The sequence below is a fragment of the Emydura macquarii genome, unplaced genomic scaffold (genome assembly GCF_026122565.2).
Source record: "Emydura macquarii macquarii isolate MOO-44397 ecotype Brisbane River unplaced genomic scaffold, CSIRO-AGI_Emac_v2 contig_2768, whole genome shotgun sequence".
Classification (NCBI taxonomy): domain Eukaryota; kingdom Metazoa; phylum Chordata; order Testudines; family Chelidae; genus Emydura; species Emydura macquarii.
In genome coordinates this window covers 17,598,043-17,621,280 of record NW_027132905.1, presented here as the reverse complement: position 1 = coordinate 17,621,280, position 23,238 = coordinate 17,598,043, and the positions used below count along the sequence as shown (strand labels likewise).

At 50.7% G+C, this 23,238-nt stretch overlaps 1 protein-coding gene across 2 annotated transcripts; it reads right to left on the bottom strand.

The window, feature by feature from the left end:
* Nucleotides 1-1,910: 1,910 nt before the first annotated feature.
* ARHGEF37 (Rho guanine nucleotide exchange factor 37) lies at nt 1,911-23,055 on the bottom strand. 2 transcript variants are annotated; one of them, XM_067566777.1, is made up of 13 exons: nt 22,859-23,055; nt 17,234-17,451; nt 15,989-16,112; nt 14,940-15,087; nt 12,355-12,554; nt 11,047-11,177; nt 10,147-10,251; nt 7,409-7,519; nt 6,305-6,634; nt 5,455-5,583; nt 4,812-5,007; nt 4,043-4,215; nt 1,911-3,297 (listed from the first exon to the last, which is right to left on the bottom strand). In XM_067566777.1, the coding sequence occupies exons 2-13, from the start codon at nt 17,435-17,437 to the stop codon at nt 3,064-3,066; spliced, it is 2,085 nt and encodes a 694-aa protein (XP_067422878.1). In that variant the 5' UTR covers nt 17,438-17,451; nt 22,859-23,055; the 3' UTR covers nt 1,911-3,063. The 2 variants fall into 2 exon arrangements, with proteins under 2 accessions (XP_067422878.1, XP_067422876.1); XM_067566775.1 differs by lacking the exon at nt 22,859-23,055 and adding an exon at nt 20,594-20,671.
* Nucleotides 23,056-23,238: the final 183 nt, after the last annotated feature.

Sequence of the window (23,238 nt, the reverse complement as noted above, 5' to 3'; positions counted from 1 at the left end):
GCAGGGGCATGAGATGACACCCTCAGCCTATTTTCATGCACAACAACAGGTTGAAAGCTGAGGCTTTCTGCATTTATAATATATAACTTGTGATCGATTTTTCCAGCCCAGCTTCTTTTTAATAGAAACAGCATGTTCTGAGTGCCTGGAGCTTCCCCCCACTGCCCACGCTCCAATAACGCCCCATAGTCCATCCCTTCCCCTCCCACAGGGCTGGTTCATCTCGCTGCTGCAGCATCAGCTTTGCTTCCTAAGGCCATGCCCATTCTGCTGCGGGGGGCAAGTGCACCTGGGGTAGCTGTTAGCAAGCATGGCACATCAGAACCCTTCTCACCTGCACCAAATGTTCCTAATATTCACCCGTTACTCCTCACAGCCTCCCCTGCTAGGTAAACTGAGGGACAGAGAGGTGATGGCACAAGGCCGCTGAGGGAGGAATGTCAGAGCCAGGATTAGAACTCAGGAGTCCCTTGCTACCAGACCTGTGCTCAGGCCACACCTTTCTTGGGAGATCCCACCTAGGCCTCATGGTCCATTTGGAGCCTGGCCCTCAACGTGACACTCAGAGCACTCCGGGGTGTGCACTGCACCTCACAATCCCAGCTCTCTCCTTCATGACCATTTCTTTGGGCTGGAAATCCTGCTGCTACAGGGAGTTGTGTTGTTTCTAAATAGCTCTTCCCATCCAAGGGTGAAGAACAGAGATGTCTTCTCCTAGAGCCTTGAGGGCTCATTGCTTCCACACATCCTACCCATAAGGCCAGAATGCTTCCAGTTGCGGAGGACCTGCTTGGTCTCTCCTTTGGAGCCAGTCAGCACTGCCACTTAGTGACACAAAACACTCCCTTCACCCCATGCACTGCCTGCTTCTGCCAGTGCTGGGCGTGAGACACGTGGATGATGGAAATGGTCAGATCTCCTATTTATAAGAGCGCTTTGCAAAAACAAAGATCCATTCAGTCACCTGTGAAATGCAGCCACCTCTGGGGTGGGGCCTGGCAGCTCTTTAACAGGGCCCAGTAACTCTACACATCATAAGCACATGGCACAAGGAGTGCAGACCATGTCTGTATTCAGTAGAACGTGCAGGGAGGCTGCACGTAACCACCCCAATGGAATTTGGCTGGGGGTCACCCGGCAATTCTCAGAGCTTGAACAATAATGGAAAGGACCATGATTCTGATCTCTAAGCAGTCCCAAGTGCCCTGGGATCTGTCATATCCTCAGCTTCACAATGCATGGAAAAGGCTGCACCTCACAGCACAGCACAGCACCCCACACTGGAATTCTGAGTCCCTGCAACTCCTGAGGGTTCCCTTGCATCTCTCCCATCCGAGCACCAGCCAGACCTGACTCTGCTTGGCATGACGCATTGCAGTGAAGCACCAAGCCTCTGAGGCAGTGGGGGACATGGGATGGCAGAGACTGCTCTACAAACTGCTGTCTGTCCCCACTTACTGTCAAGCCAAATGTTTGCTCTGGAGGCCCGGCAATTTCAGGGCTGAGGCAGAGCGTTGGAATTCAGCAGCCGGATGGCACAGCTGGGCCATCTAGTGGCCAAGCTCTGAATATGCCGTGGAAGACAGAATGTAGCAGGGACCCCTTATAACACAGGTGTGCCACAGGCCACTAAAGAATTCCTTTTATCGGTCACAGAAAGGAACAGCCTCACAGCCCTTTCTAACCCTGGGCATCAGCATTTTTTACCCTGTATGCATCCAGTAATCCAGACGGACAGTCTGAAACATCCCCCATCAGTACAGCCGGGCTGCCCTCAGGCCAAGAACCCCAGGTAGTTGTGTCCTGTTATTGAGATGATGTGGTAGGGGCGTCTGTGCCATGCTAGCAGTGCCACTGCCCACATGCCCATCCTACCCATTGCTGGAGTTCAAAGCAAGACAGATCCCCTGCATCCACAGTAACTATCACTTAGCAGCTCTGCAGTATTTTGTCCCCAAGCATAGTGGTGCCTGAATGAAGCACTTGGGAACTTAATCGCATGTATCAAGCAAGTTTGTTATGTGTATATAGCTTTATATATATATATATATCTATGACACAGCAGACTATTATTCACCATTAAATAGTAGCAGTAGTAATCGCTAGCTCTTCTGCAGAGCTTTCCACCAGTACATCTCAGAGGAGGAAACTGAGGCACGGGAAGGGGAAGTGACTTGCCCGAGGTCACCTAGCAAGCCAGTGGCACAGGCAGGACTAGAACCCAGATCTCCTGAGTCCCACTCCAGTGCACTAGGCCACACTGCTAATTTGAATGACCTTTTAAACAGAGCAGCCATGGCCGTGTCTTTTGTATTTAAAGTGAATTTAGTGCGAGTCAAAGGTTCTGGACTTCGAGCCCTGGAGACTGAATGGGCATCTCAAGGGCAGCAGCTGAGTAGATTTCCCCCAGCATGGTCCCCATCAGTGGGCCAGAGGATAATTGAGTTGCCAGGGCTCATTTGATCCTTGGCCTCTCTGTTGAGATGGTAGTAAGAGCACCAGCTAGTACCAGTTGCGAGGGGTGCTTTCAAGATGTGGACCCGTCTTTGCTAGTCATGCTCTCATGTCCCAGGTGCATTTCAAAGAGGCCGCCAAGCAACTGTCCAATTCAGTCTGGAGGCCTCCATTTGTCAGGGGAGGTCAGCATTGGATCTGATCTAGAGTCTGGCTGGCTTCTTTGGGCTCTTTCTCCCTGCTCAAAGGAGCATGCTTCCAATGTTGTTAACTTCAGTGAATCACAGCAAAGGGACCACATGCACTCACAGCCCTTCCTGGCTTCTAATAAAGCATGGGCAGACACACACACCATCACAGCTTCATGCCCTCCTGCATTTCAACACAAAGGCACCCTCAGATTAACACACACTCCCCTTCCTGACCACAAAGTTTTCTGTGCAAAAGTCTATGTCAGCAGCTTTTGTCCTTCCCATTCGCAGCCCAGTGGGGCCTCTCCATTTCCCTGCCAACTCATTCTCCAGTCTTACTCACTGCATACCAGGTCCCCCTGAGGAGACAGGGTGAGTAGGGGAGTGGACTGCTCATTCCTTAACATCACTTCTTCCACTATGTTTCCTGAGTTGGTAGAGACCAAACAGGCAAGTTCCACCCCACGGGTTCCTGGATGGGCACCATCATCAGGTAACTGGAAGGTACATAGCCCCGCTGTCCGTTGACTTCCACCAGGCTCCACTCGTGGCTTCCCTTCTTATCGTGAGGTTCCAGCACTGTCAGTGGCTGCCCTGCCTGCAGACTGACCTCCTGGGGGCTCCTGGCTGTGAACGCATAACCTGCAACCACCTGGAAAAGGCAAGGAGACATGTACCGGAAAACCCCCATTGGAGAGAAGATCCAATGGGGAGCAGGACATGCCATGTCCGGGGGGCTAAAGTGAAGATGACTGCAAGAATCCCACTCACTCAGGCCATATCAGTTCAGAGCGGTGTCCATGGTACACAGAGTGTCACATGGGTGTGAACGTGCCATGTGTGTGGAATTTCAGAAGCACTGGCTCCCTGTTTGCTTCTGAGAGCAATTCAAGGAGTTAGTTACTGTCATTTAAGCCATGAATGCCTGGGCCCGCACTCTCTGAGTGATGAGACGGTTAAATGCTGCACCCAGAATTTACAAGGGGCAGTGCAATGTTATAAACCCAAAGGACATTTGTGATTGTACGTGCAAAGGGTTAATCAAATCTCATCTTTCTGAGCATCTTCTGATCATTGCAGGGGCCAGGAAGGCTTTTCCTCTAGCTACAATAGTCAGTTACACATGGGGGAGTCCCTTTCCTCTTCAGTGTTAGGCACTGGTTAATGTTACAGAGGGAATACCAAACTAGATAGGCCACGGACCCCGTCTGCACCATCCGTTCCCAGCTGTGGTTACACACATGGACAAGTATGTCCTGTCTACTGCATGTGTTAGGAGTGTGTCTGTATGTGCTTCCCCCCATGCTGTATATGTATGCAGGTACTGGATGTGCCAGGGCAGCTATATGCACAGAGATGGATGCAATGACTGAACAATGAAACGTTTCCTCACCCACCTGGAAAGTCGGAGGGGTGATGTGGACTTGTGGACTGGGCATTTCAGGTAAGGTGTAAGAGTGCCGTCTTCTCTCGGCCCCAGTGTCTGGGGCCAGCGTTTGCATTCTGGGCTTTTCGCTTTGGACCAGGTGATACGGTTGAAGTTTCCCAGCCAGGACATATCCTCGGTGACCTGCAGGATACACAGACTTAGTCAGGCTTTTGCTGGGCACCAGTCACCTGCCACCAGTGTGGATGGATTCATGCACAGAGGAAGAAGGAAGGCATGATGGCTCTGACAACACTCCAGCATGGCGCAAGCCTGCACAGCACAGCTCTGCCGATTCACCTCTCTGCTACTTGGCTGATTGTCCCCACCGTGAGGCACCACGAAGGGATCCTGAGATCTTGCTGAGCGCAGGGGATCAGGCCAGGGCACATCACAAATGCTCCCTGGGAAATTAATGGGGCAAAACCTGAGCACTGTGTGTAATGGTCTTTGGCTGCAGACATATTAAAACTGGACAAAAATGGGAGTGGATCTGATTTTGGCAAAACCAGAGGAGGGTCACATCTAGCTCCTGTTTCAGCCAAACTCAGGAAGTTCGGGCTGGTTGAGAAAAATGGTTCTGCTACGCACACACACACACACAAAACCAGAGTGGGATACAGGACAAACAGGACCGTTCACTTTGTCAGAACATAGTTCTCTCTCCTGTTTTTCAAGCCTGCCTGAGGGACCCTTAGTGTCAGGGGGTAGGAGGAGGATCCTGTAGTCCTCACAAGTACCTCCAGCATCCACTAGCCATCTGTTAGTGTTGCCCTTGGTGTCCATGCCATGCAGGAGAGCCACGATCTGTCCCCTCTGCAGGGTCAGGTCCAGATCTTTGCTTCCACTGATGTTGCTCGTCACCTGGTAGAGCTTGTCTGGGCCGTGTTTGTTCACAAGTGAAAGGACCCTGCGCTCCTCAGCAGGGCTAAGAGGCTAACAGGGGGTAAGAGACAGGGAGAATTGGATCAGAAAATGTTTCCCCTTGTCAGATCTTGCCCCCCAAATGTGTTTTCTTTCTGGACTTTTGGGGGTTATGTCATGATGAGTGGCAGCAGGGGTAGGAACGGCTGTTAGTTGCAGTTGAATATCTGATCAACTTCGGGGTATGAAGCCAGGGCTCCAGAGGTCAGGGACTCCAAGCCATTATAGTCTGGTGTGGAAGATTCCCGCGCTCACCACAGTTACCAGCCAACTATGTCAAGGAGTCAAAGCCAGTAGCACAGCTGCTGCAAAGTCCTCGGCATTGCAATTGGCTGTCCCCAGCCTCACTTGCTTCCCAGTGGGGCATTGTCCTGCATTTGGGAACTCTGAGAATCTACCCAAATGTCCCTGACTCCTCAGTCATCTGATGGGGCGAGGTGCCCTCCTCCCCACTCCTACCTGTACCACAGGGCTCGGCATGACGGTCTCAAATTTCTGGCAGAAGGAGTGAAGCTGAGCACCAGACTGGCTTAAAGTGTCCTTCACCATCTTCCAGAAAGTAGGCAGGGGGACGTGGCCGTGTGGCAGCTGTGGAACGAGACCCTGGGATTAGAGATAGCAGTGAGGGAGAAGGGCTGTGCAGGCGGAAATCCATGGAAAGGGAGTAAAGAAGAGAAGGACAGAAGGAAAGGGAACCAGAAACCAGAAGAGAACAACAGGTTCTACATTTAAAGAAACCTGAACAATCAATCGGCTCCTCCTTGTCAACCAAAGATGCTGCTGAATGACTAAATAACATCCCCTCCCCATGTGTGCAATGGTCAGTGACATTGTAGGGTCTTAGAGGAGGGCTCCTAGGAGTCAGCCGGCTAAAGCCAGACTATTCCTGATCTCTATCTCCTCAGGGCAGCAACTGTTTTCTTGTTTTGCATATGTACAGTGCCTAGCGCACTGGGGCCCAGGTCTACAATGGGACCCCCTAGGCACTACCCCAATCCGAACAGTAACTAAGAGGAATCCACAGTGGCCATGCGGCATTCCCCAACAGGGGGCAGGACATACCTAGCAGCCTAGGAGAAGCAACTCCAGCCCACCCAAAGGAGAAGGGAAATAGACACATGCACAGTGCATCTGTCTGTGGAGAGTCAGGGTGGGAGGAAAGCACACCGCTACCGAGGCAGAAACCTCCTGGTGCCCCCTGTACCTGAGGGGCTGTAGCTCTGAGTGGTGTCTGGCTGTCCACTGAGGCCAGGTCCAAGAGCCTCTAACTCATGTGCTAGCTCAGTACACACCTGGGGGTCTCCGTTACCTGGGCCAGCTCTTTTTCAGCCTCTTGAAGCACCTGCTTAGCCAAGTCCCTCTGGAGGGCCACAAGCGAGCGCAGGATCTGCCCCAGCCACTGCATGGCCACATGGTTGAATGTGGGGAGCTCAGACACCAGTAGGGTGTTGATGGCGAGGTAGGTGTTCATGGCGGCTTCCTCGTCGTATGTCACGCTACCCATCTCACTTTTCTTCTCCTGGATCTCCTCATAGTCCAGCAGCTTGTCCAAGCGCTTCCTGATCAGCTGCTGCGGTCCCTTCAGAGTATCTGACAGGCTGCAGAGTGGCTGGTAGACCAGCTGGTCCAGCCGTCTCCTCTGTTGGTGAGAACCCAGAGACACCCTTGTGAAATCCTGATGTCCCCAGATCTGCCAGCCGCACAGCACAGTGCCCCAGCCTGAACATGAGAAATAGCTTGGGGGACCCCTTGAAATTCATGCTCTCCAGCCTTGTCACAGGCGAGAACGTCAGCGCCCAACTCTCCTGCGGGGCTGGTGGCCATGAGGAAAGGGAATTGTCAGGTCTGCAGAGAGCAACTTCTGGCTCCTAGTGATTTGACATTGAGGGAGCTGCCACTACCAACCCCAAGAAGCTCGCATTATGATCCCACCAGCCACCAGGCTCCACGCAGGGTTCGTATCTTCTCCAGCACCTATCCACCAGTAGCCAGACACACCAGGCACCCCTCCCTGGAGGGTTCACCCACCCGCCTCATTCTGAACCAGTGACACTGCAGCTGTGAGCAGCATGGGGCAGAATGCAGGCAGAGCAGACCTCAGTCCCCAGGTGAGAAGCAGGTGTCACAGAACGAAACAGGCAGGGTGTGAACGGGGGTGGGGGAACATCTGGAGAGAGGTGCCAAAGTTCGGACTGGGGGGTCAGGGCTGGGACACACGATGGAGGTCCCTGTGGAGTACCTTTCAGGAGGCAAGTCAAATAGCCAGTGTAATTGCCTTTCCCACAGTCCTCTCTTCTGATGCAGTCCTGCCCTCACTCCTAGCTGTAAGCTAACAAGAACAGCTCTGGGGAGGGATCCTCAGGGCCAATGCTAGGTTCCCTGCCCACACCTATGTAAGAGAAGTTGCACTCACAAACTCCGGGAAGATGGTGCGATGGAAGGTTCCTGCCAGGTGACGATACTGCTGAGCAGCCCCATCTTCAATTTCCAGCTCGCACTCATGTGGTTTGGAAAGGAGGAAAACCTGGGAGAGGGGGAAAATGTGGCTGAGAAGCCTAGAACTGTCCATGTGTGTTCAAACCTGGGAGATGCCCAGGGCTGCGTCAGACTTCCTGAAGGCATGTATCAGAATGGGATCTATTCTTTCCTTACAGTCATTTGTAAACTCCATGCATTTGTTATCTCTTCCACCCAAAACTCCAGCCCTCTTTTCTCTTAGACTAACCACAGCAGCTGTCCAGCATCTTACAGTATCCAACCAGGGCACTCAGGTAATAAACCAATGGACTCAGTGTAGCATCCCCAAGTTATCCTTCCATATCAGAGCCGTCTTTGTAGACCAGTGCTCCAAGCAACTCTCTGATAGCAAACCAGTTTGTGCACCCAGTGCTCAGGAATGACCCTACATGCCCAGGTCAGGGTGCACAAACCAGGTGGCAAGAGCAACTCTACAGTAACAAACAGGTGCCTGCAGCCCAGTGATCACAAGAAACCCTGCAGAAACCCAAACCTCCTCCTGGTCTGAGGTCTTGTTGCCGAGTTCCTAGTGCTGTTGCACTCTCCCCTGCAGCAATGTGACTGGGACTGCTTTGATACTCCCTGGCGGCAGTGTCTGAAGTTCTGGCAGTGTGACTGTCTGCACAGAGGACTTCGCCTACGGTCTCTGCCAGCGAGGTGTGACTGGTGGGCTCACGGGAAGGGGGAGGAACTGGCAAACAAATGCCTCGAGTCTCAGACGGTGACAGCTTGAGTTCCAAGAGGCTTTGGTTTGACCTTTCCTTTCACCGGCAGCAGCCCAGTCCTGCCCTTTAAAGGCAGCATTCAGGCCTGGGGAGGGGGGGCTCCACTCCCTAATGCCCAGGCCCAGAGATGAGAGCACCACCCACTCAGCCATAATGACCCCTGCCTGAGGGCAGCTGCTGTGGTGACTTGATGACTCCCTGCTCTCACATCTGGATAGCATCTCCTCCTCTTTGTAGAAACACTCACCAGGCCACTCAATCTGTGCACAGCAAAAGGGGCTTCCATGTGCAGTACCTACCAGCCTGGGCTGCCTTGGCCTAAGAAAGCCAGAGGGGGCTTTCTTAGCTCAGACTGGGCTAGTGACGCCTCTGCCCGGGTGTGCTCCTCCTCTCCCCCACCCTGCACCGGAGAAGAAGGAGGGCATGTCCCAGGCACTGCATCTCCCCTTTCAGGCCCTCGTTGCTCCTGAAAAGGTGGGAGCCAGAAGCAGCAAGGAAGAATGCAGGAGGGATCTTTGTCCCCTCAACCAGACTGGCCTTTGTGCCTGAGACCCCTGGGCTGCATCCGAGTCCTCCGGAGGCTCCTATGAGAGCGCCGCAGGCTTTGCTGAGGTTGTGTAAGTGGCGATTTGGTGCGCTGCTTGTGGCTGATGAATGAGGCAGATCGGACTGGGGGAATTAAGGAGCTGCCAACCTGCCAAATGGTGCATTAGGAGGTCAGGTCATTCCGAGTGGGATCAGCTCAGCCTTTTAGTAATATTGACAAGAGGATTTTCCTGGGGCAGGGATGGGGCATGTCTGACACACTCCTTTCCTCAGGCACTTCTAACGGTTCTTGGGAAACTGCGTCTGATCACAGCCAGACCACTGAGCTTATTGTCCCGGGCGCTCAACCCATTCCCTGACTCCTGGTGCCGTGGCGGGAAAACTGTAGTGATGGCAAAGACCTATCGGGGCATCCAGCTCATCTCCCTGGGGTCAATGCAGGATTGTTCTCCAGGGCTTTTTCCAGTCTAGGTTCAAAAGTCCCAAGGGATGGGGCTGCCACCATTTCCCTGAGAGACTATTCTGCACACTAGGCATTTCTCTGGCAGGGAGTATTCGCAGACATTCAGCCTGTTTTCCTTTGCTTAATTTCATCCCATTCCTCCAGTTCCACCCCCAAAGAATTCCTGTCTTTCATTGGGCTTTAAGCCCTTCCTGTATTTATAAAGGGTTATTCCGCCCACTTCTCCTCTTCTCATAGCCTAGCCTGTTTAGCCCTTCTCATCGCTTGTTATGAGTCCATCCCCCTGGCTACCTGGGCCTTTCGGATGCTCTTCTCTGAACACCTGGCAGTTTGTCAAGATCTACCCGGTAACACCGTGTCTAGAGATGAAGGCAGGACTCCAGGTGTGGCAGCCATTACCAGGCCATCTCCCACGGAAAGAGGGCAGCTGTGGGAAGGACTGAGAAGCCATCAAATCAGAAGGAAAGCCAGGGCAGTAGCTCACTGTGTCACCCTGCATCCCTGTTCCCAGTGTGAATAACACTGAGACCTTCCATAGCACCGTGCATCTTCTAAGAATGCTGCAGTTCTTTTATTTATTCCTCACATGGGGTGAAAATCATCCTGTGCAGAGAATTGGTACAAGGCCCAGGCATTGTTTCAATCTCATTTCAGCTCTGTGGACTTAGACAATCCACAGACCTTATGTGACCCCTCTGCATGTTCTGAAAGCCCTCTGCATAGGGGTGGATTTTACCCAGTAGAAATAAGGCCCCAATCCTGCCAGGTGCTGAGCACTCTCAACTCTCCTTGATTTCAGGTGGAGTTGAAGATGCTCAGCCATCCACAGGAGCTAGACCCTAAATGTCTGTGCACAGGCTGCCTCTAACCCCCAAGCATTATGGGATGAATGGGCTTTACCTGTAAATTGTTCAGGTAAGAGGCTATGTTCTCCTTCAGCTCAGTCACACCAGATGCCAAGGACTGAAACGTTTCCTCCAGATGGTCAAACTCTTTATCCTCTGTCTGAAAGTCAATGGGGAGAAGATAGACCGTGGACTCCTGGAGGGGCGATCAGCCCACTGACTAGTCCAAGCAGGCACAGTGCTCCTGCTGTCCTGTGGGATGGATTGGATTGCAACACAAAATGGAGTGGAACATAAGCAGTTCTTGGGGGACACAGAGGATGAAATCCTGGGCTCAGGATTTGCCATTGACTTCAACTGGCCCAGAACTTCACCCAGCATGCACATGCATGGTGGTAGAGATGCATGCAGGGTAGAGGTAGGGCACAGAAAGGCCTTTAGTGGACTTGGGAGAATGCATCAGCCATAGCCTGCAGGAAGGGTCCACTCCACTGGATTTGTTTCCCTTCCTTTGGGGTCCTCAAGGATCCCTCTTTTGAGTCCCCCAGACTAGACCATTAGGGGCTGGGCGTGCTGCCTCTATAATGCTCCAAGACTTTTCTCACCGGGGATCCAGGGAGTGAATTTGATATCTGAACTTAGATCACCAGGCCAGCCCTTAAATTTGGGACAAATGACCCAGGTAGGTCACATGAGGACTTAAGTGCCTCATGTGATATCAGCATGGATCACATGATCTCAGTGTGGATCACCCATGTTTCACACATCACATTGACAAATACACATGATGGCCAGTGTTAAACCACAGACACGACACATGTGAAAAACAACAAGTGCTTTCACTGAGGGGCACCCACCCCCTGCTGCCTTGCTTGAACTGTTTTCTTCCCTCCTACGGCACTAGCACATACATACTGTATTGTTACTGGGAGCTGGACGTAAGCAGGTGCCTCACCTTGGGCACAATGCCAGCTTCGTGCATGAAGAGCCGGCTCAGCCGTGTGGTCTTTTTAGCGATGGAGTGCTTGTTGAGCCGGCCGAGGCGCTCCCGCAGCGTCAGCTGCTCAGCCTTGTTGTATTTGGTTGCTGCCTCAGGACAGACAGAGAGGAAGATAAACAGGTGAGGAGTGCTCAAGAAATCTCTGAGCCCTGGATCCTTCCCGGGGATCACATGTTACTCAGTCCTTTGGGGCTTCAGTCCTTCAGCTGTCCCCTCATAAGGGGAAGGGAGATAACAAGCTGTAAATCACCTCACAGCTTACCCCATTATACGCTTTCCTGTAGCTATCCCCTGGAAACTGTTACCCTCTCCCGTCCCTCCTGTAGTTTGACACACACACACCTCTTATTTGAATTAGATTTTAAACTCTCCAGCCTGGGACTGTTTCTTGCTAAATGTTTGTACAGTGCCTAGCACAATAGGGGCCTGATCCCAATAGGGGCATTGAGATATTACTGTGATGCAAATAATAATAATAATAATATAATATATAAGGTAGGCATAATAATCAGAGTAGTAAAACACAAAGAAAGGATTGTACGGTATGTAACATGTTACCTTAATCAGACTGATTAGCGGAGAGAGACAACTCCAATCATTAACAGAGTAGAATATGCAGCCATGAAAGGCCAACATTTTTAAAACTGCCTCTAGTTTCCTGGCCGCGAACCACCATGGGTACGACTGAGTGACTGGCACAAATGACTGGCTGCAGGAGTCTGTGTGCGGCTAGGTACCACTGCAGTGTGTCAAGGTGAATTGCTTTGTTGAATATAGATAATTTAGAAGAAAAAAAACCAGGAAGAATTTTAAAAGCCTGATTTATTTGTACCCTTGAGGAGGGTTGCTTCCTCTTTGCCTTTCTCAGCTCTGAGACTGACAACAGATGGGTCAGTTTCACATTTGTTTCTAGTCTGCTTCACTTCGGGGCTCCCCTACACACTGCAGTCTTTGTTTTGCAATGAGTAGTGTTAGTATAGTAATAATATTACTTTAATACCTCGCTCCCAGCCATAACTGAGATCAGGTCCCCACTGTACTAGATGCAGCTAGAGACTGTCCCTATCCGGAAGAGTTTACAATCTAAACAGACGAGACAGATAGAGGGTGGAAGAAAGGAAGGGTTATTCCACGGCAAGGGAAAGCCAGACTAAAAACTGGTTTCAGTGGAATAACAATGAATGGAGACATATCTGTTGATCTTGGGTTTTACAAACCCTCCGTCATCCTGACAATGCCTTTAACTTGCCAGTTCCTCCTCACCTACTTCCTTGCGCCTCTTGTACTCGTTGATGTTGGCATTAATCTCTAGCATGGCGCTGGCTGCGCTCTGCAGGGCAGAGTAGGCATTGTCATTGGCTGACGTGTTCTCCAGGATCTTCTGCACCAGCAGTGGGTACTTGGTGACCCTCTGCACCGGCATCACCAGGAAGAAGCTCAGGTCTGAAGCACCAGTGTGAGGCCTACATGAGAGGCGAATGGGGAGGATTCAGATCTTGAGTACAGCTAAACTCCTGCAGGGCTTTGTGCCCTTCCTTCCTGTCCACAGCTGAGAGAGAGAGAGAGACCCCCTAAGCTTTCAGCTGTACCCGGACATGAAGTGGGTGGCTGGGAGGCAAATGGGCATCAGGCACCTGTGATGAAATGAGGGCAATCATCCCCAAAGAAGCTCCATTTTACAGTAAGGTCCCAGGCTAATTGCATCCACCCCTGAATCCATGTGACAGGCGGAGCAGCCTCCCCCACCCTCCAGCCCCGCATGACACATCACAGATGGACAGCGCCTCCTGTGGGGAGGTCAGGATCCTCTGCGCATGTCACAGATGGGCAATGCTGTGGCTGCCATTATCTCTTCAAATGCCTGGCCAGATCCGCAGCTGCTGAAAATCAGCGTGTCTGTAGCTCCACTGACTGTGATGGAGCTTTGCTGATTTACACTAACTGAGGATCTGGCCCCCTGTGCCGGGGAGCCCATTTTCAGAGGTCTGGGGATTTCCAGGCCGTGAAGCCCTGATCTCAGCCTTCCAAAGGGAAGCAGACAGAGCACATGAACTGTCACCCCTCCGAGCCGTGCTAAGTCACTGCGATGACTGCCTCTGCCAACGCCAGCCAGGGAGTGACTCGAAGGACGCTGCCAGCCACTGACGGGTTTCCTTGCCTCATTAAACAGTGCCACGTTTGTTTAGCGCACAGGCCCTGGGATTGATCCATGTCTTGGGGACAGAGAGAGGGAGGGAGAGAGAGAGGGAAAGGGAGGCAGGACCGTGACTTGCTGCCTTTAGCAGAGCGAGTGCTGCAGCAGGCTGCCCAGCCTTCCTCCCCGCAGCAGGGCAGGCACTATTCACTAGCGCTGTGTCGGGGCTATAGCCAGAAATGGAGTTACATTCTGTGAGGCACAGAGTAAGAAACCCCAGCAGCCCCCCTCCCCTGCTGTTCATGGGTATCAGTGCCCTGCCTAACAGGTTGACCAGGGAAGTGAGAGGGTGAGCAGCAAGCCCACGTCAGCTCTTGCCCCAGGTCTCGCAATCCACTGGCAAGCCCCTTTCTGCGTGTGGGTGGTGATCTCCCATTGACTGGCTGTGGGAGGGGAGTAGGTGTGAGCTGCGGGTGCTCTCAGTTATCAGCCTCGCCTATCGTCCAGGTTTGGAGCCAAGACAGGGACCAAGGTCCAAGGCAAATGCAGCACAAAGCAAGATTTGTGTATTTCTGATCCTTCCCTGCCAACAGATTAACACTCCCCATCCTGTCCCGTGTGTCAGAGACGGGAGAGATGCTCTTGAAATACTGGTGGGCGCCCCGCTACGCACCTCCAATTATTCCTTCTCTGCCTCCCATGCTAACATCCTTTCCTCTCCAGGAGGACTAGATGGATCTCTCTTCAGAGCTTGTCAAAGCTATTTCTCAATCGGCCTGAGGGGGGTGATATTGAAGGAGGATGGATCTGTCACCAGGAGCTGAGCACATGGTCAGACAGGGTCCAGGCACTCAGAATGCGGTCCGGATCTCTCACCCCGCAAGAGAGTGCGGGGCAGTAGAGCTGTCCCCAAACCTCATTTCATCCCCTTCAGTCCCTGGGCATGTTCCTTGCTGATGTGGCCCCTGACCCTGCTCTTATAGGGAAGGTGAATTATTGGGGTGTGTGGGCAGTCTGTCCCCATGACCCCAGATTGGAAGGAGATTTTGCCCTCCAAACTCGAACACATGGCAGAGCAGCCAGATACCCCAGAGGAGAAAGGAAAAGCTAGCCTCTGCCAAGTCTGGTCTCTCCTATCTCGGATGACTGTGACCACCTGCACCAGAATGAGGGGGAAGGGAATGGTGCTGTCATGGCAGCGCTTCTCAGCTCCCGGGACACAGCATCCCATGGCAACATCAGTAGCTGTCTGGGCTGGCCAGGGGCCATCACCATTCGTCACCTCCCATCTCCCACTGAAGCAGAATTAATTCAGTCACTTGCAAATGACTCTTCCTCATACCTTGGCAATGTCCATAAACCACTGGCTAATCCTCACAGCACTTCCTACAAAACACCATGGTGACTGGCACAGAGGATTCTGGGACTCAGAGATGCCCAAGGTAGCCAGAGGGCTGAAGGAGGTTGTGGTGTAAAGATGGTTACCAACCCCTATTTCAGGTACATGATCCAGCCAGCTGACTGAGGACATGCGCCCCCAGCAGCTGCTTCTCTGGAAATCACCTATCAGGAGGACAGGGACATCCTGCTAGTCCAGCCAGCTGTGTAAACTGAATGTGTTTCCAAGGCACACCTAGTCCATCCTGGAGAAAGAGTGCCAGTCAGACCAAAGCACAATTACCTTCACCAAGAGATCTGGGGAACAGGAACTTACACCATCGCATTCAGGGTCTCCAAAATCTCCTGCTGCAACCTCGGGTTTTTCTTGTAACTCTCCACCAGCAGAAGGGCTTGCTCATAGCTGGCGCAGTAAACCTTATAGATGCTCTCCATCTCCTCCTTGAACTCGTGGAACAAGGCACCTGTGCAGCGAAGTTACCAGGAAGAGTCACGCTGAGGAGCCTGCCCCATTCATAGGAGAGGGACATCCTCAGCACACACAGTGCCAGCACAGTCATTGGCCTCATGGCCAGCCGGATCAAAGAGAGGCCAAGGACTGAATGGCCATGGGAGCCAAGGCACCTTATCATCCCTAGGGTGAGATACCTCCAAGCTGAGGCTGACAAACACTGGCAGGGGACAATGTGGGGAAGTCTTTGAAGGCTGGTGTAAAGATGGAGGTCTCCCCCCTCCCCACCAGATGAGTGGGAGAAGTTCAGAGTCACAGGAGGCTCCTCTCCACCCTTTTGGAAAGTGGGGAACGGGGAACACAAGTAGAGGGAGAGCACACAGCAGCACCAGGCCCTGCCCCAGCCAAATGTAACACAGTGATGAGCATCACTGCCCCTCAGGCCCCCTTTTAGCCTGACAGTGACACTCCCCACCTTCCCTTCCCCACCACTTCCTTAGGCAGGGCAGGTCCAATCCCGTGCCGCATGCAGTGTGTGTCCTGCAGGGTTAGGCTCTCAGTGATTACATGGAGCTAGTGACGCAACCTGCCGTGATTAATGCACAAGACCCAACAATTCCTTCCCCTCAGGCTCTGGATTCCTGGGAGAAGCAGAACATGAGTACAACTCATCCTGGACGGGATGCAGCCTGCTGCCCTGGATCGCTGCCCATGGGCACGAGGCTGGCTAGTTCTGCCAGAGCTGCAAACAGCTTTGCCATGGTAAATGTCTGGATATCAAGAGTGCCAAGGAAGACCAGGGTGATAGCTATTAAGGTGACGCAGGGCCTTTTCCCCTGCTGCTGACGGGGATTGGCAGTATCAGTTTAGTGTCAGCATTGCACACAGGGCCTCGCTGCCACTTTCACACTTACTGATCCGAAGTAGCTGCTGCTCAGGCTCCTGGCTCGCTGTAGCTTCCAGCCCTTTCAGGAAACGTTTGGAAACATGGAGGACGTCATCTATGTTAGAGAAAAGCCCTTCCAGGTCTATAGGCAGCTGAAAGAAACAAGGAAGCCACAAACAATCAGGATGAAATCAGTCACACATGGAGTGTGCATCCCAGGGTCATTGGACACCAGCCTCCAGGCAGCAGTGTGTGCATCCTTCAAGCTGGCCTCAGAAGTTGCACATAGGGTTGGCTGGAAAATTACGATTCCATTTCACAGAACATTTAGAGGTGTCAAAATTTGTTAACATTCCTCCTGTTGCGGCTCTGAGGATGGGCAGGAACACGCCTGTCCACATCTAAAGCCCCAGCCCCCCCGTCCCAAGCCTAAGGGAGGAGCCCCTGGACCCAGGTGTCAAAAGATTATGGGGGGCAACAAACGAAAGAAAAATTGTTAACATTCCAATGGAGAATGTAAATCAGACCTTTGGAACGTTTAAGAAAGTCAGACAGAGTCAACCTGGCCTGATATGGACCAAAGACTTGAACGTGGGTCTCCCATATCCTAGACTAGGATTCTAAACACAGTCCTGTAGGGTCAGAGTCAGTCTCTCTCCTTCTCTCAAATCCCTGCCCCGCAAAAAAATTTCAGTTTCAATGAAATGGCATTTTTCAATGGAAAAGTTTTGTTGAAAATATTTTGACCAGCTCTAGCTACATGCACAGCTTCCCACATCTACAGCTGCATACTTGCAGAAGTTCAGAGTTAGGCATTCAAACTGCATTGCACACCCTCAGTCTGCAAGTCCAAATGCACTTTGTGTGCACCACTCTGGATGTTTGTGCATATAAAAGCAGACATGAAAATCTCAATGGGTAAAAGCAGAAGTGCAAGTTTCCAGCTATTTTTAAAGATTTGTCTCCTCATATCACAGGTAATTCTAGGGGGTAAAACTCCTACAGGGTAACTGTCACCCTTGAAGAGCTGGCTTGGAGGGTTCTGCCTCCATGAATTTAAGAGGCTTCATTTTTGGGCTTGGATGTCAATCTTCCAGGATTGGTTAGACACCTCCCCATCTTCTCTCCTGTGGAAGAGGCTGCTTAAAAGAGTTCTTTCCTTGCACAATGAACAGGCTTGGCTCCCTACTAAGAGGAGACACAGTAGCTCCAACAAAACATTCCCCACACTGTGATTGACATCTCCATTGGGAGATTTTAGTCTAGCTCTCACCTGCTTTTGCTGAAGGTGGACCCGGATGTCAGACACACACAGCTCGATGGTGTGGACATAACTGGCCTCTGTCTTGATTAGCTCTTCCATTGCTAGTCTTTGGTTCTGCTCTGATTTGTCAAGGCATATCATCTCTTCATATATGGGGCACTCAGCTTCTGGTGTCTCCGTAGCAGGCAGCTCATCTGTGCTGGAGCTCGCCATGGCAGCAGCAGGCTCTGCAAGAGGTGGAGAAGTCAGTTTAGAGCAGTGGTTCCCCACCTGTGGTCCGTGGACCTCTGGTGGTCCGTGAGGCTATTACAGGGGATCCGTGGAAAAGAAAAATAACAACAGCCTCCCCAAGGAAATGTACAATTTCAAATAAAAAATAATTTCATATAGTTTCTAAAAATCTCCTATTGTAATTTATTTTACAACTGGTAGCATGTGGTGGTCCGCAAAATGTTTAGAGATTGAAAAGGGGTCTGCACACTCAAAAAGGTTGGGAACCGCTGGTTTAGAGCAATTCTGCAATGGAGTCATCTCAGCAGCTTTATGCATGACTATAATAAAGGCAGATTCTTTGATTCAGTGTCGTTGATTCACCTTTCACCACTAGGTCCCCACTTTGCATCCAGCCAAAACTGGCAGCAACCCAAAGTCATTATCATTCAGTGGCTGTTTGGTGGCCCATGTGCAATACATTTGGGGGTCGCAATCCAGGGCAGTCTCAGCCCAGTGGAGAGATAGTGATGCTTGTGGATCATCTCTCAGGCATTCACACGGTACCAATAACCCATTATAATTCAGGGATTAAAAGAAGGCCTAACAGTTACATTTTACAGTTTAGCTTTGTGGAAAAATGGGAGACGAATGAGAAAAGATTATTCCAATCCCACATAGTGAGTGCAGGACGGAGGAATAAAAAAGGCATGGGAATAAATGGTAAGTGGCCACAAAGCATTAATTTCACTGATCCTACGGGTTGGATTTTCAGTTAGGTTAGACACAAAATATGTAGGAAGTTGTTCACCAGATTTATGTACACAATAACAGTGGCTGCATGAGCAGATTGGGTAAATGCATCTTCAAACAGATAATTAGCTGCATGAGCGGGCACAGGTATCTGACCTTGCAAGTGAGCATCTAAACTGCCTGCAAACATAGGCCCAAAATCCAAAGAGCAGGGACCTGGGGCTATTCCATGCAATGAGTTAGATAATGGTGCTGCTTCTACTCTTGGCTTCTTTTCTGCATGTTCCTTTTGGCATTGCTTGTGCTGTTTCTAACTTCACTTCAACGCTAAACATTTGAAATACTGCCTGCTGCTCAAGAGCCTTATTCAAACTCCAGTGGGAGTTTTTCCATTTCGAGATGAGCAAATAACATATTTTTTGGTTTGCTGACAATTCTGAAAAATCAGGAGAGGGAAATGTTTTGGGTTGAACTGAAAACTAATTTTTTAAAATATGTTCAGAAAACCTATTTTTGATTTAAATTTGGAGCATATTTTTTTAACTTCTCAAAATAAAATTAAAGGAAAGTTCAAAATGAAAAGTCTTTTTGAACTGAAAAAAATCAAGATGATTCATTTAGAAAATTTTGAAACTCTTTTTGGAAAAAATTTCTGAATTCATTTTTTGTTATGTTTCATTCTGACTCAAACAATTCAGGGAACTCGACATGAATTTGTGAAATGTTCAGTGTCTCAGAATCAGCATTTTTTGCCAAAAAAATTTCAGTCAAAAAATTCCTCCCAGCTCTGTTTCCATTGATTGCATTGGGCTCTACTCCAGGCATATCTGTGGTAGGGGGAGTGAGTTTAAAAAAGCTGAACATTCATTTGTTATAGACATGAGAAGGAGAAGCATTGTTATCAGGAAATCACATGCCTTTCCCATTAGAATGTGCCTATCTGATTTCCTCCCTGCCTGCAGAGAACAGGAATAAATGGAGTTAACTCACAGTTTCCTTCCTGGATTCTGTATTTTGGGAGTTGAGGGGCAAGAACTGGCAAAGCAATACACTCAAAAACACTACAGGGCGGGAAGCCTTGAATGCAATAAACAGAGAGGAACCTGTGTCAGCTCCAATCTACAGCTTGCCTTCACTGAAACGCCTAAGGACTCTGAAGCAATGATTAAAGCCCTGGCCCAAAAGGGAGGGATGCGAGCTCGATCATCCAAAACAGGAGGATGAAGTGAAGAATTAGGGCAGGGTGGAGATGTGTTGACAGGATGAGAGCGGTCCAATGGAAACTGAAATTGCTGAAATGCAATGCTGTTACTGGGTGTGCTCTCAAACCACCCAACTGATAGTAGATACATTATTTAGTTAGTTTCTGGCCATTTAAAATCCCACCCAATAGCTTTAAAAGAATTCTGCCCTTGCTCAAAACCTGTATTCGGGAAGGGAAAAGACCAAGAGTTAAATTTGAATGATGAGCAGTGCCACACTGTTTTCACCCCACCTATTTTTAAGTGTGCATTTTATCTTGTGTATCTCTCAATGGGTTCCAGTCATGCTCCCTAAAGTTTGGCTGCAGTTTCTTGCCTGAGCTCATCTGTCAACCAAGTTTCAACATCTTTCCCCTTGCCAGTCTCTCCCTGCAGCACAGCTGCCACTGTAATAGAAACATCGGAGGACACAGGACCATCAGTGCCCCAACCTCCCACTGGGACCCCAGGAAATTAGCCTGTCTGATTCTAATACACTGAACCCTGCTCAAGACTTCAAAGGAAGGTGAAACCAGCCCCCTTTTCCACCAAGATCCTCACCAGCATGGCCATGGTCTGAATTACCTCCTCACTTTAAATATGGTGCGGTGATCCCTAAAACCCAACTAGTTCAGGGCTAAGTATCCTGCTCTTATATACTGGTGTGTGTTTGGTCCCATGGAGTGATTTATCCCTGCTACTCTCTGATCTGGCTGCCACACCCTCAACCCAGATTATAATTTAGCCTCCTGTGCTTGTTTTATTCCTGTTTCTGCTACTGACTCACTATGTGACTGCCACACTGTGACTCAGTTTCCACATCTATAACATGAGGATAATAATAATGATCCCCCTTTGTAAAGAGCTTTGAGATCCTGGGATGCAAATACCATCCTCCTCTTAATTATTAATAGCCCTTTGCAGACTATGGACACAAAAACACATCCACCTCTGCATCCCCTTGGAATGACAGCCTGGAAAATGCTATCAGATTAAGGATTAAGATAGCATTACACAGAGTTATGTCTCCATCAGTGGCTTTGAGACAGCAATTCTATTCGGCAGACTCCCACAGGAAAGTCCAGATATCCGAAAAGCCCACTGGTATGCTCTCTCTGACAAACAAGAGATGTTTGGTTGTCCAGTCCTCTGCAGACTGTCTTACCTCTCTCCTCTCCTCCCGAGAGCCCGTCAGTCAGCAGTGATACTAAAATATGCATTCTTCTTGCCCGGTGGTACTGATCCAATGGGAGGTTCTAGAGACACCGGACTAGAATTCTGAGCTGCATTACACCCCACTGAAGTTAAGGTGGGATCAGGTCCATGGGATTGCGCTGCCTCGCTCTCTGTGGCACCTACTGTTTTAGATGTTTCCACATCCCTTACAAGTGGCAGAGTTTCAGTAGCGAATGGCCCATCTATACCTGTCTATATGTGATGCTTTGGGGGAAGGCAGCTGCCCCACACTTAATGGATATAGGCAGCTTTGCAGCACTCAGGATTTTCTTTCTTGACGTGAAGCACGAGGATTGAGAGCCCTTGCACATGTTCTCCTTCACACCGGTGCCAGTCGTCACAGAAGCATCTGCCAGACTCAGCCAGTGCAAGGCAAGCTCTCAGGGATGACATCCGCATATCACACGTGGGTTGATACCACCTGAATATCGTTACCCTCAGGGAGGGCAGTGTCTGTGACAGGAAGGACATCGTGATATTAGACCCTATGTCCACGCACTGGAGTGATTTATTGCTGCTATACCCGATGGAGAATCTCACCCCAGTGCACTGTGCCAGGTGGTAGAATTTTCACCAGAGCGGTAGCTGCCATACCTGGCTTCCCAACTACAGAGCTCTCTAGCCCGCTGCAAGCTCTGAGCTGTCTCCATACACCCTCCTCTTTCTTCCCATCCCTCCTTAATCATCACACTTCTCCCACAAAGTCTCCCAGCAAGGACTCTGAGATTCCACACCACCTCAGGCGGCTCCCGTCATCACCCGGTGTATCAGACATGTCTGAACCGTGTCTCGCTGGAAGCTTCCTTCAGCAGGGATTGTGGCTGCTTGTATGTCTGGAAAGCACTTAGCACGGGTTCCCAGACTTGTTCCATAGCAGCTTAGTCAGTCCAGCCCTCTGCCAGTAAAGAGCTGTCGCCTACCACACTCGTCCAGGGCCTTCCCTTCACTAGTATCCTTTTAAAAGTTCCAGGTGATGGCAATCCCAGCCACTGCACGCAGGGGACTCCAGGGGGTAATGTCAGGAAGTTGTCACTGACTGCATTGTCACTGCTCAACAAACATTAAATAATCCCAACAGCAACCACATCATGCGCACCCAGTCACTGTTACCTACTAAGGCCCGTCTCTTGAGTCATTCGAAAGTAGACTGGACACCGCCTTAAAGACTTTTCCGTAAGGATCAGTCCTGCCCATTGCAACTCCTCTCCTCTGTACGTCTTTCATTTCCGGAGGTCCCACGCATGTGGCCCCCTAAATCAGACCTGCTGCTGGGGGAAGGGGAAATGCAGCCTGCAGGAGGGATTGATTGGCTCATTTTTGCTGGGGCTTCTTCCAAGTCTGTTGAATCCCACCCCAACTTGAACGTAAGAACCTGCCTCTAGGGTCCCATCCAAAAGCAAGAGAAAGAAGTGAAATTGTGACTAGAAGACAGTACCACGCAGCTTCCTGATCTGTGAAGGCGGCAGAAGGAGTAGATCAGGTGAGAAATATTTCTAACTGAGCTACAAAAGCCTGACTGATATCAGCCAGTCAATGGTCTGAGTCAGAGTGTCTTTAAAAATCACAGCTTTGTCTCTGGACATGTGGCTTTGACACCCTTCTTGCCTCTCACCAGAGCCTCTCCTTGTTCAGTCTCATGGGTAGCCAGCACATCTAGTGGTTAAAGCAGGAGAGTGTGAGTCAGGAGACATCCCTGGCTCCACCACTGAGCAGCTGTGCAACTTTGGGCAAGTCACTGCCCTGCTCTGTGCCTCAGTTTCCCTGTCTGTAAAATGGGGAGAACCCATTATTGACCCACCTGCACAGTGCTTTGAGATCCTCAGGTGAAAGCTGCTATAGAAGCTCAAAGTGTTATCGTTGCTGCTGGTATGACTCAGCAGTGGTAACACAGAGGGCTGGCTTTAAACCTCAGACTGCCGCCCTCCTCTCAGCACTGCATGGATCAGCTGCCTGCATTCCTCCTTCTGCAGTAGGCACCTGATCTCCCTCAAGGAGGCCGGCAGTGGAAAATACATGATCTCCAACGTGGTTGCGCAATCCTCCTGGACAGGATACAGCAGCTCCGTCCTGAGCAGAGGCCAGCCCGCCCACACTCTGCCAATGCACCATGTATGTTTCCAAGGCCCCACAACCTGTCGGAGAATAACTCCCGTGGCAGCAAAGCAATTGTCATTTCAGGTTTTGTCGTTCTTACCTGCTGATTAGTCAGGGATCGGCCTCTGGGAGATTTCCCTGGCGCAGGCTGGCTGTCGCTGCTGCTGTTCAGGCTGCCTCTTTGGAAGTTAATGATAAACTGGCTGTGTCTCAGCTGCAGTAGCACAGCCTGTGCGGGCAGGAGGGACCAGCCCACTCGGCTGTATGTGCATGTTGATGAGCAGGGCCCAGCTCCTCTCCGTCATTGTCATGCTCTCCCCAAGCTGGTGGCTGCAGCGAGGGACAGAGACAGTCCAATAGAATCAGATCAGCTGAGCCAGCTACCGGCAGGCAAACACAGCCATGGCAGAGAATGCTCTGGCAGCGGGCCAGCTGGGAGGATTGCTGCATGAAAGCAGGTTGCTTATTGCCTGGAAAGCC

Coding starts and splice junctions, on each gene's coding strand:
- ARHGEF37 (XM_067566775.1), bottom strand. CDS start 20,648: ATGCATATTTTAGTATCACTGCTGACTGACGGGCTCTCGGGAGGAGAG. Junction 17,452..20,593: donor CTCGGGAGGAGAGGAGAGAG/GTAAGACAGTCT, acceptor CACCTCTTGCAG/AGCCTGCTGCTGCCATGGCG. Junction 6,635..7,408: donor GCACCATCTTCCCGGAGTTT/GTGAGTGCAACT, acceptor TCTCACCAACAG/AGGAGACGGCTGGACCAGCT.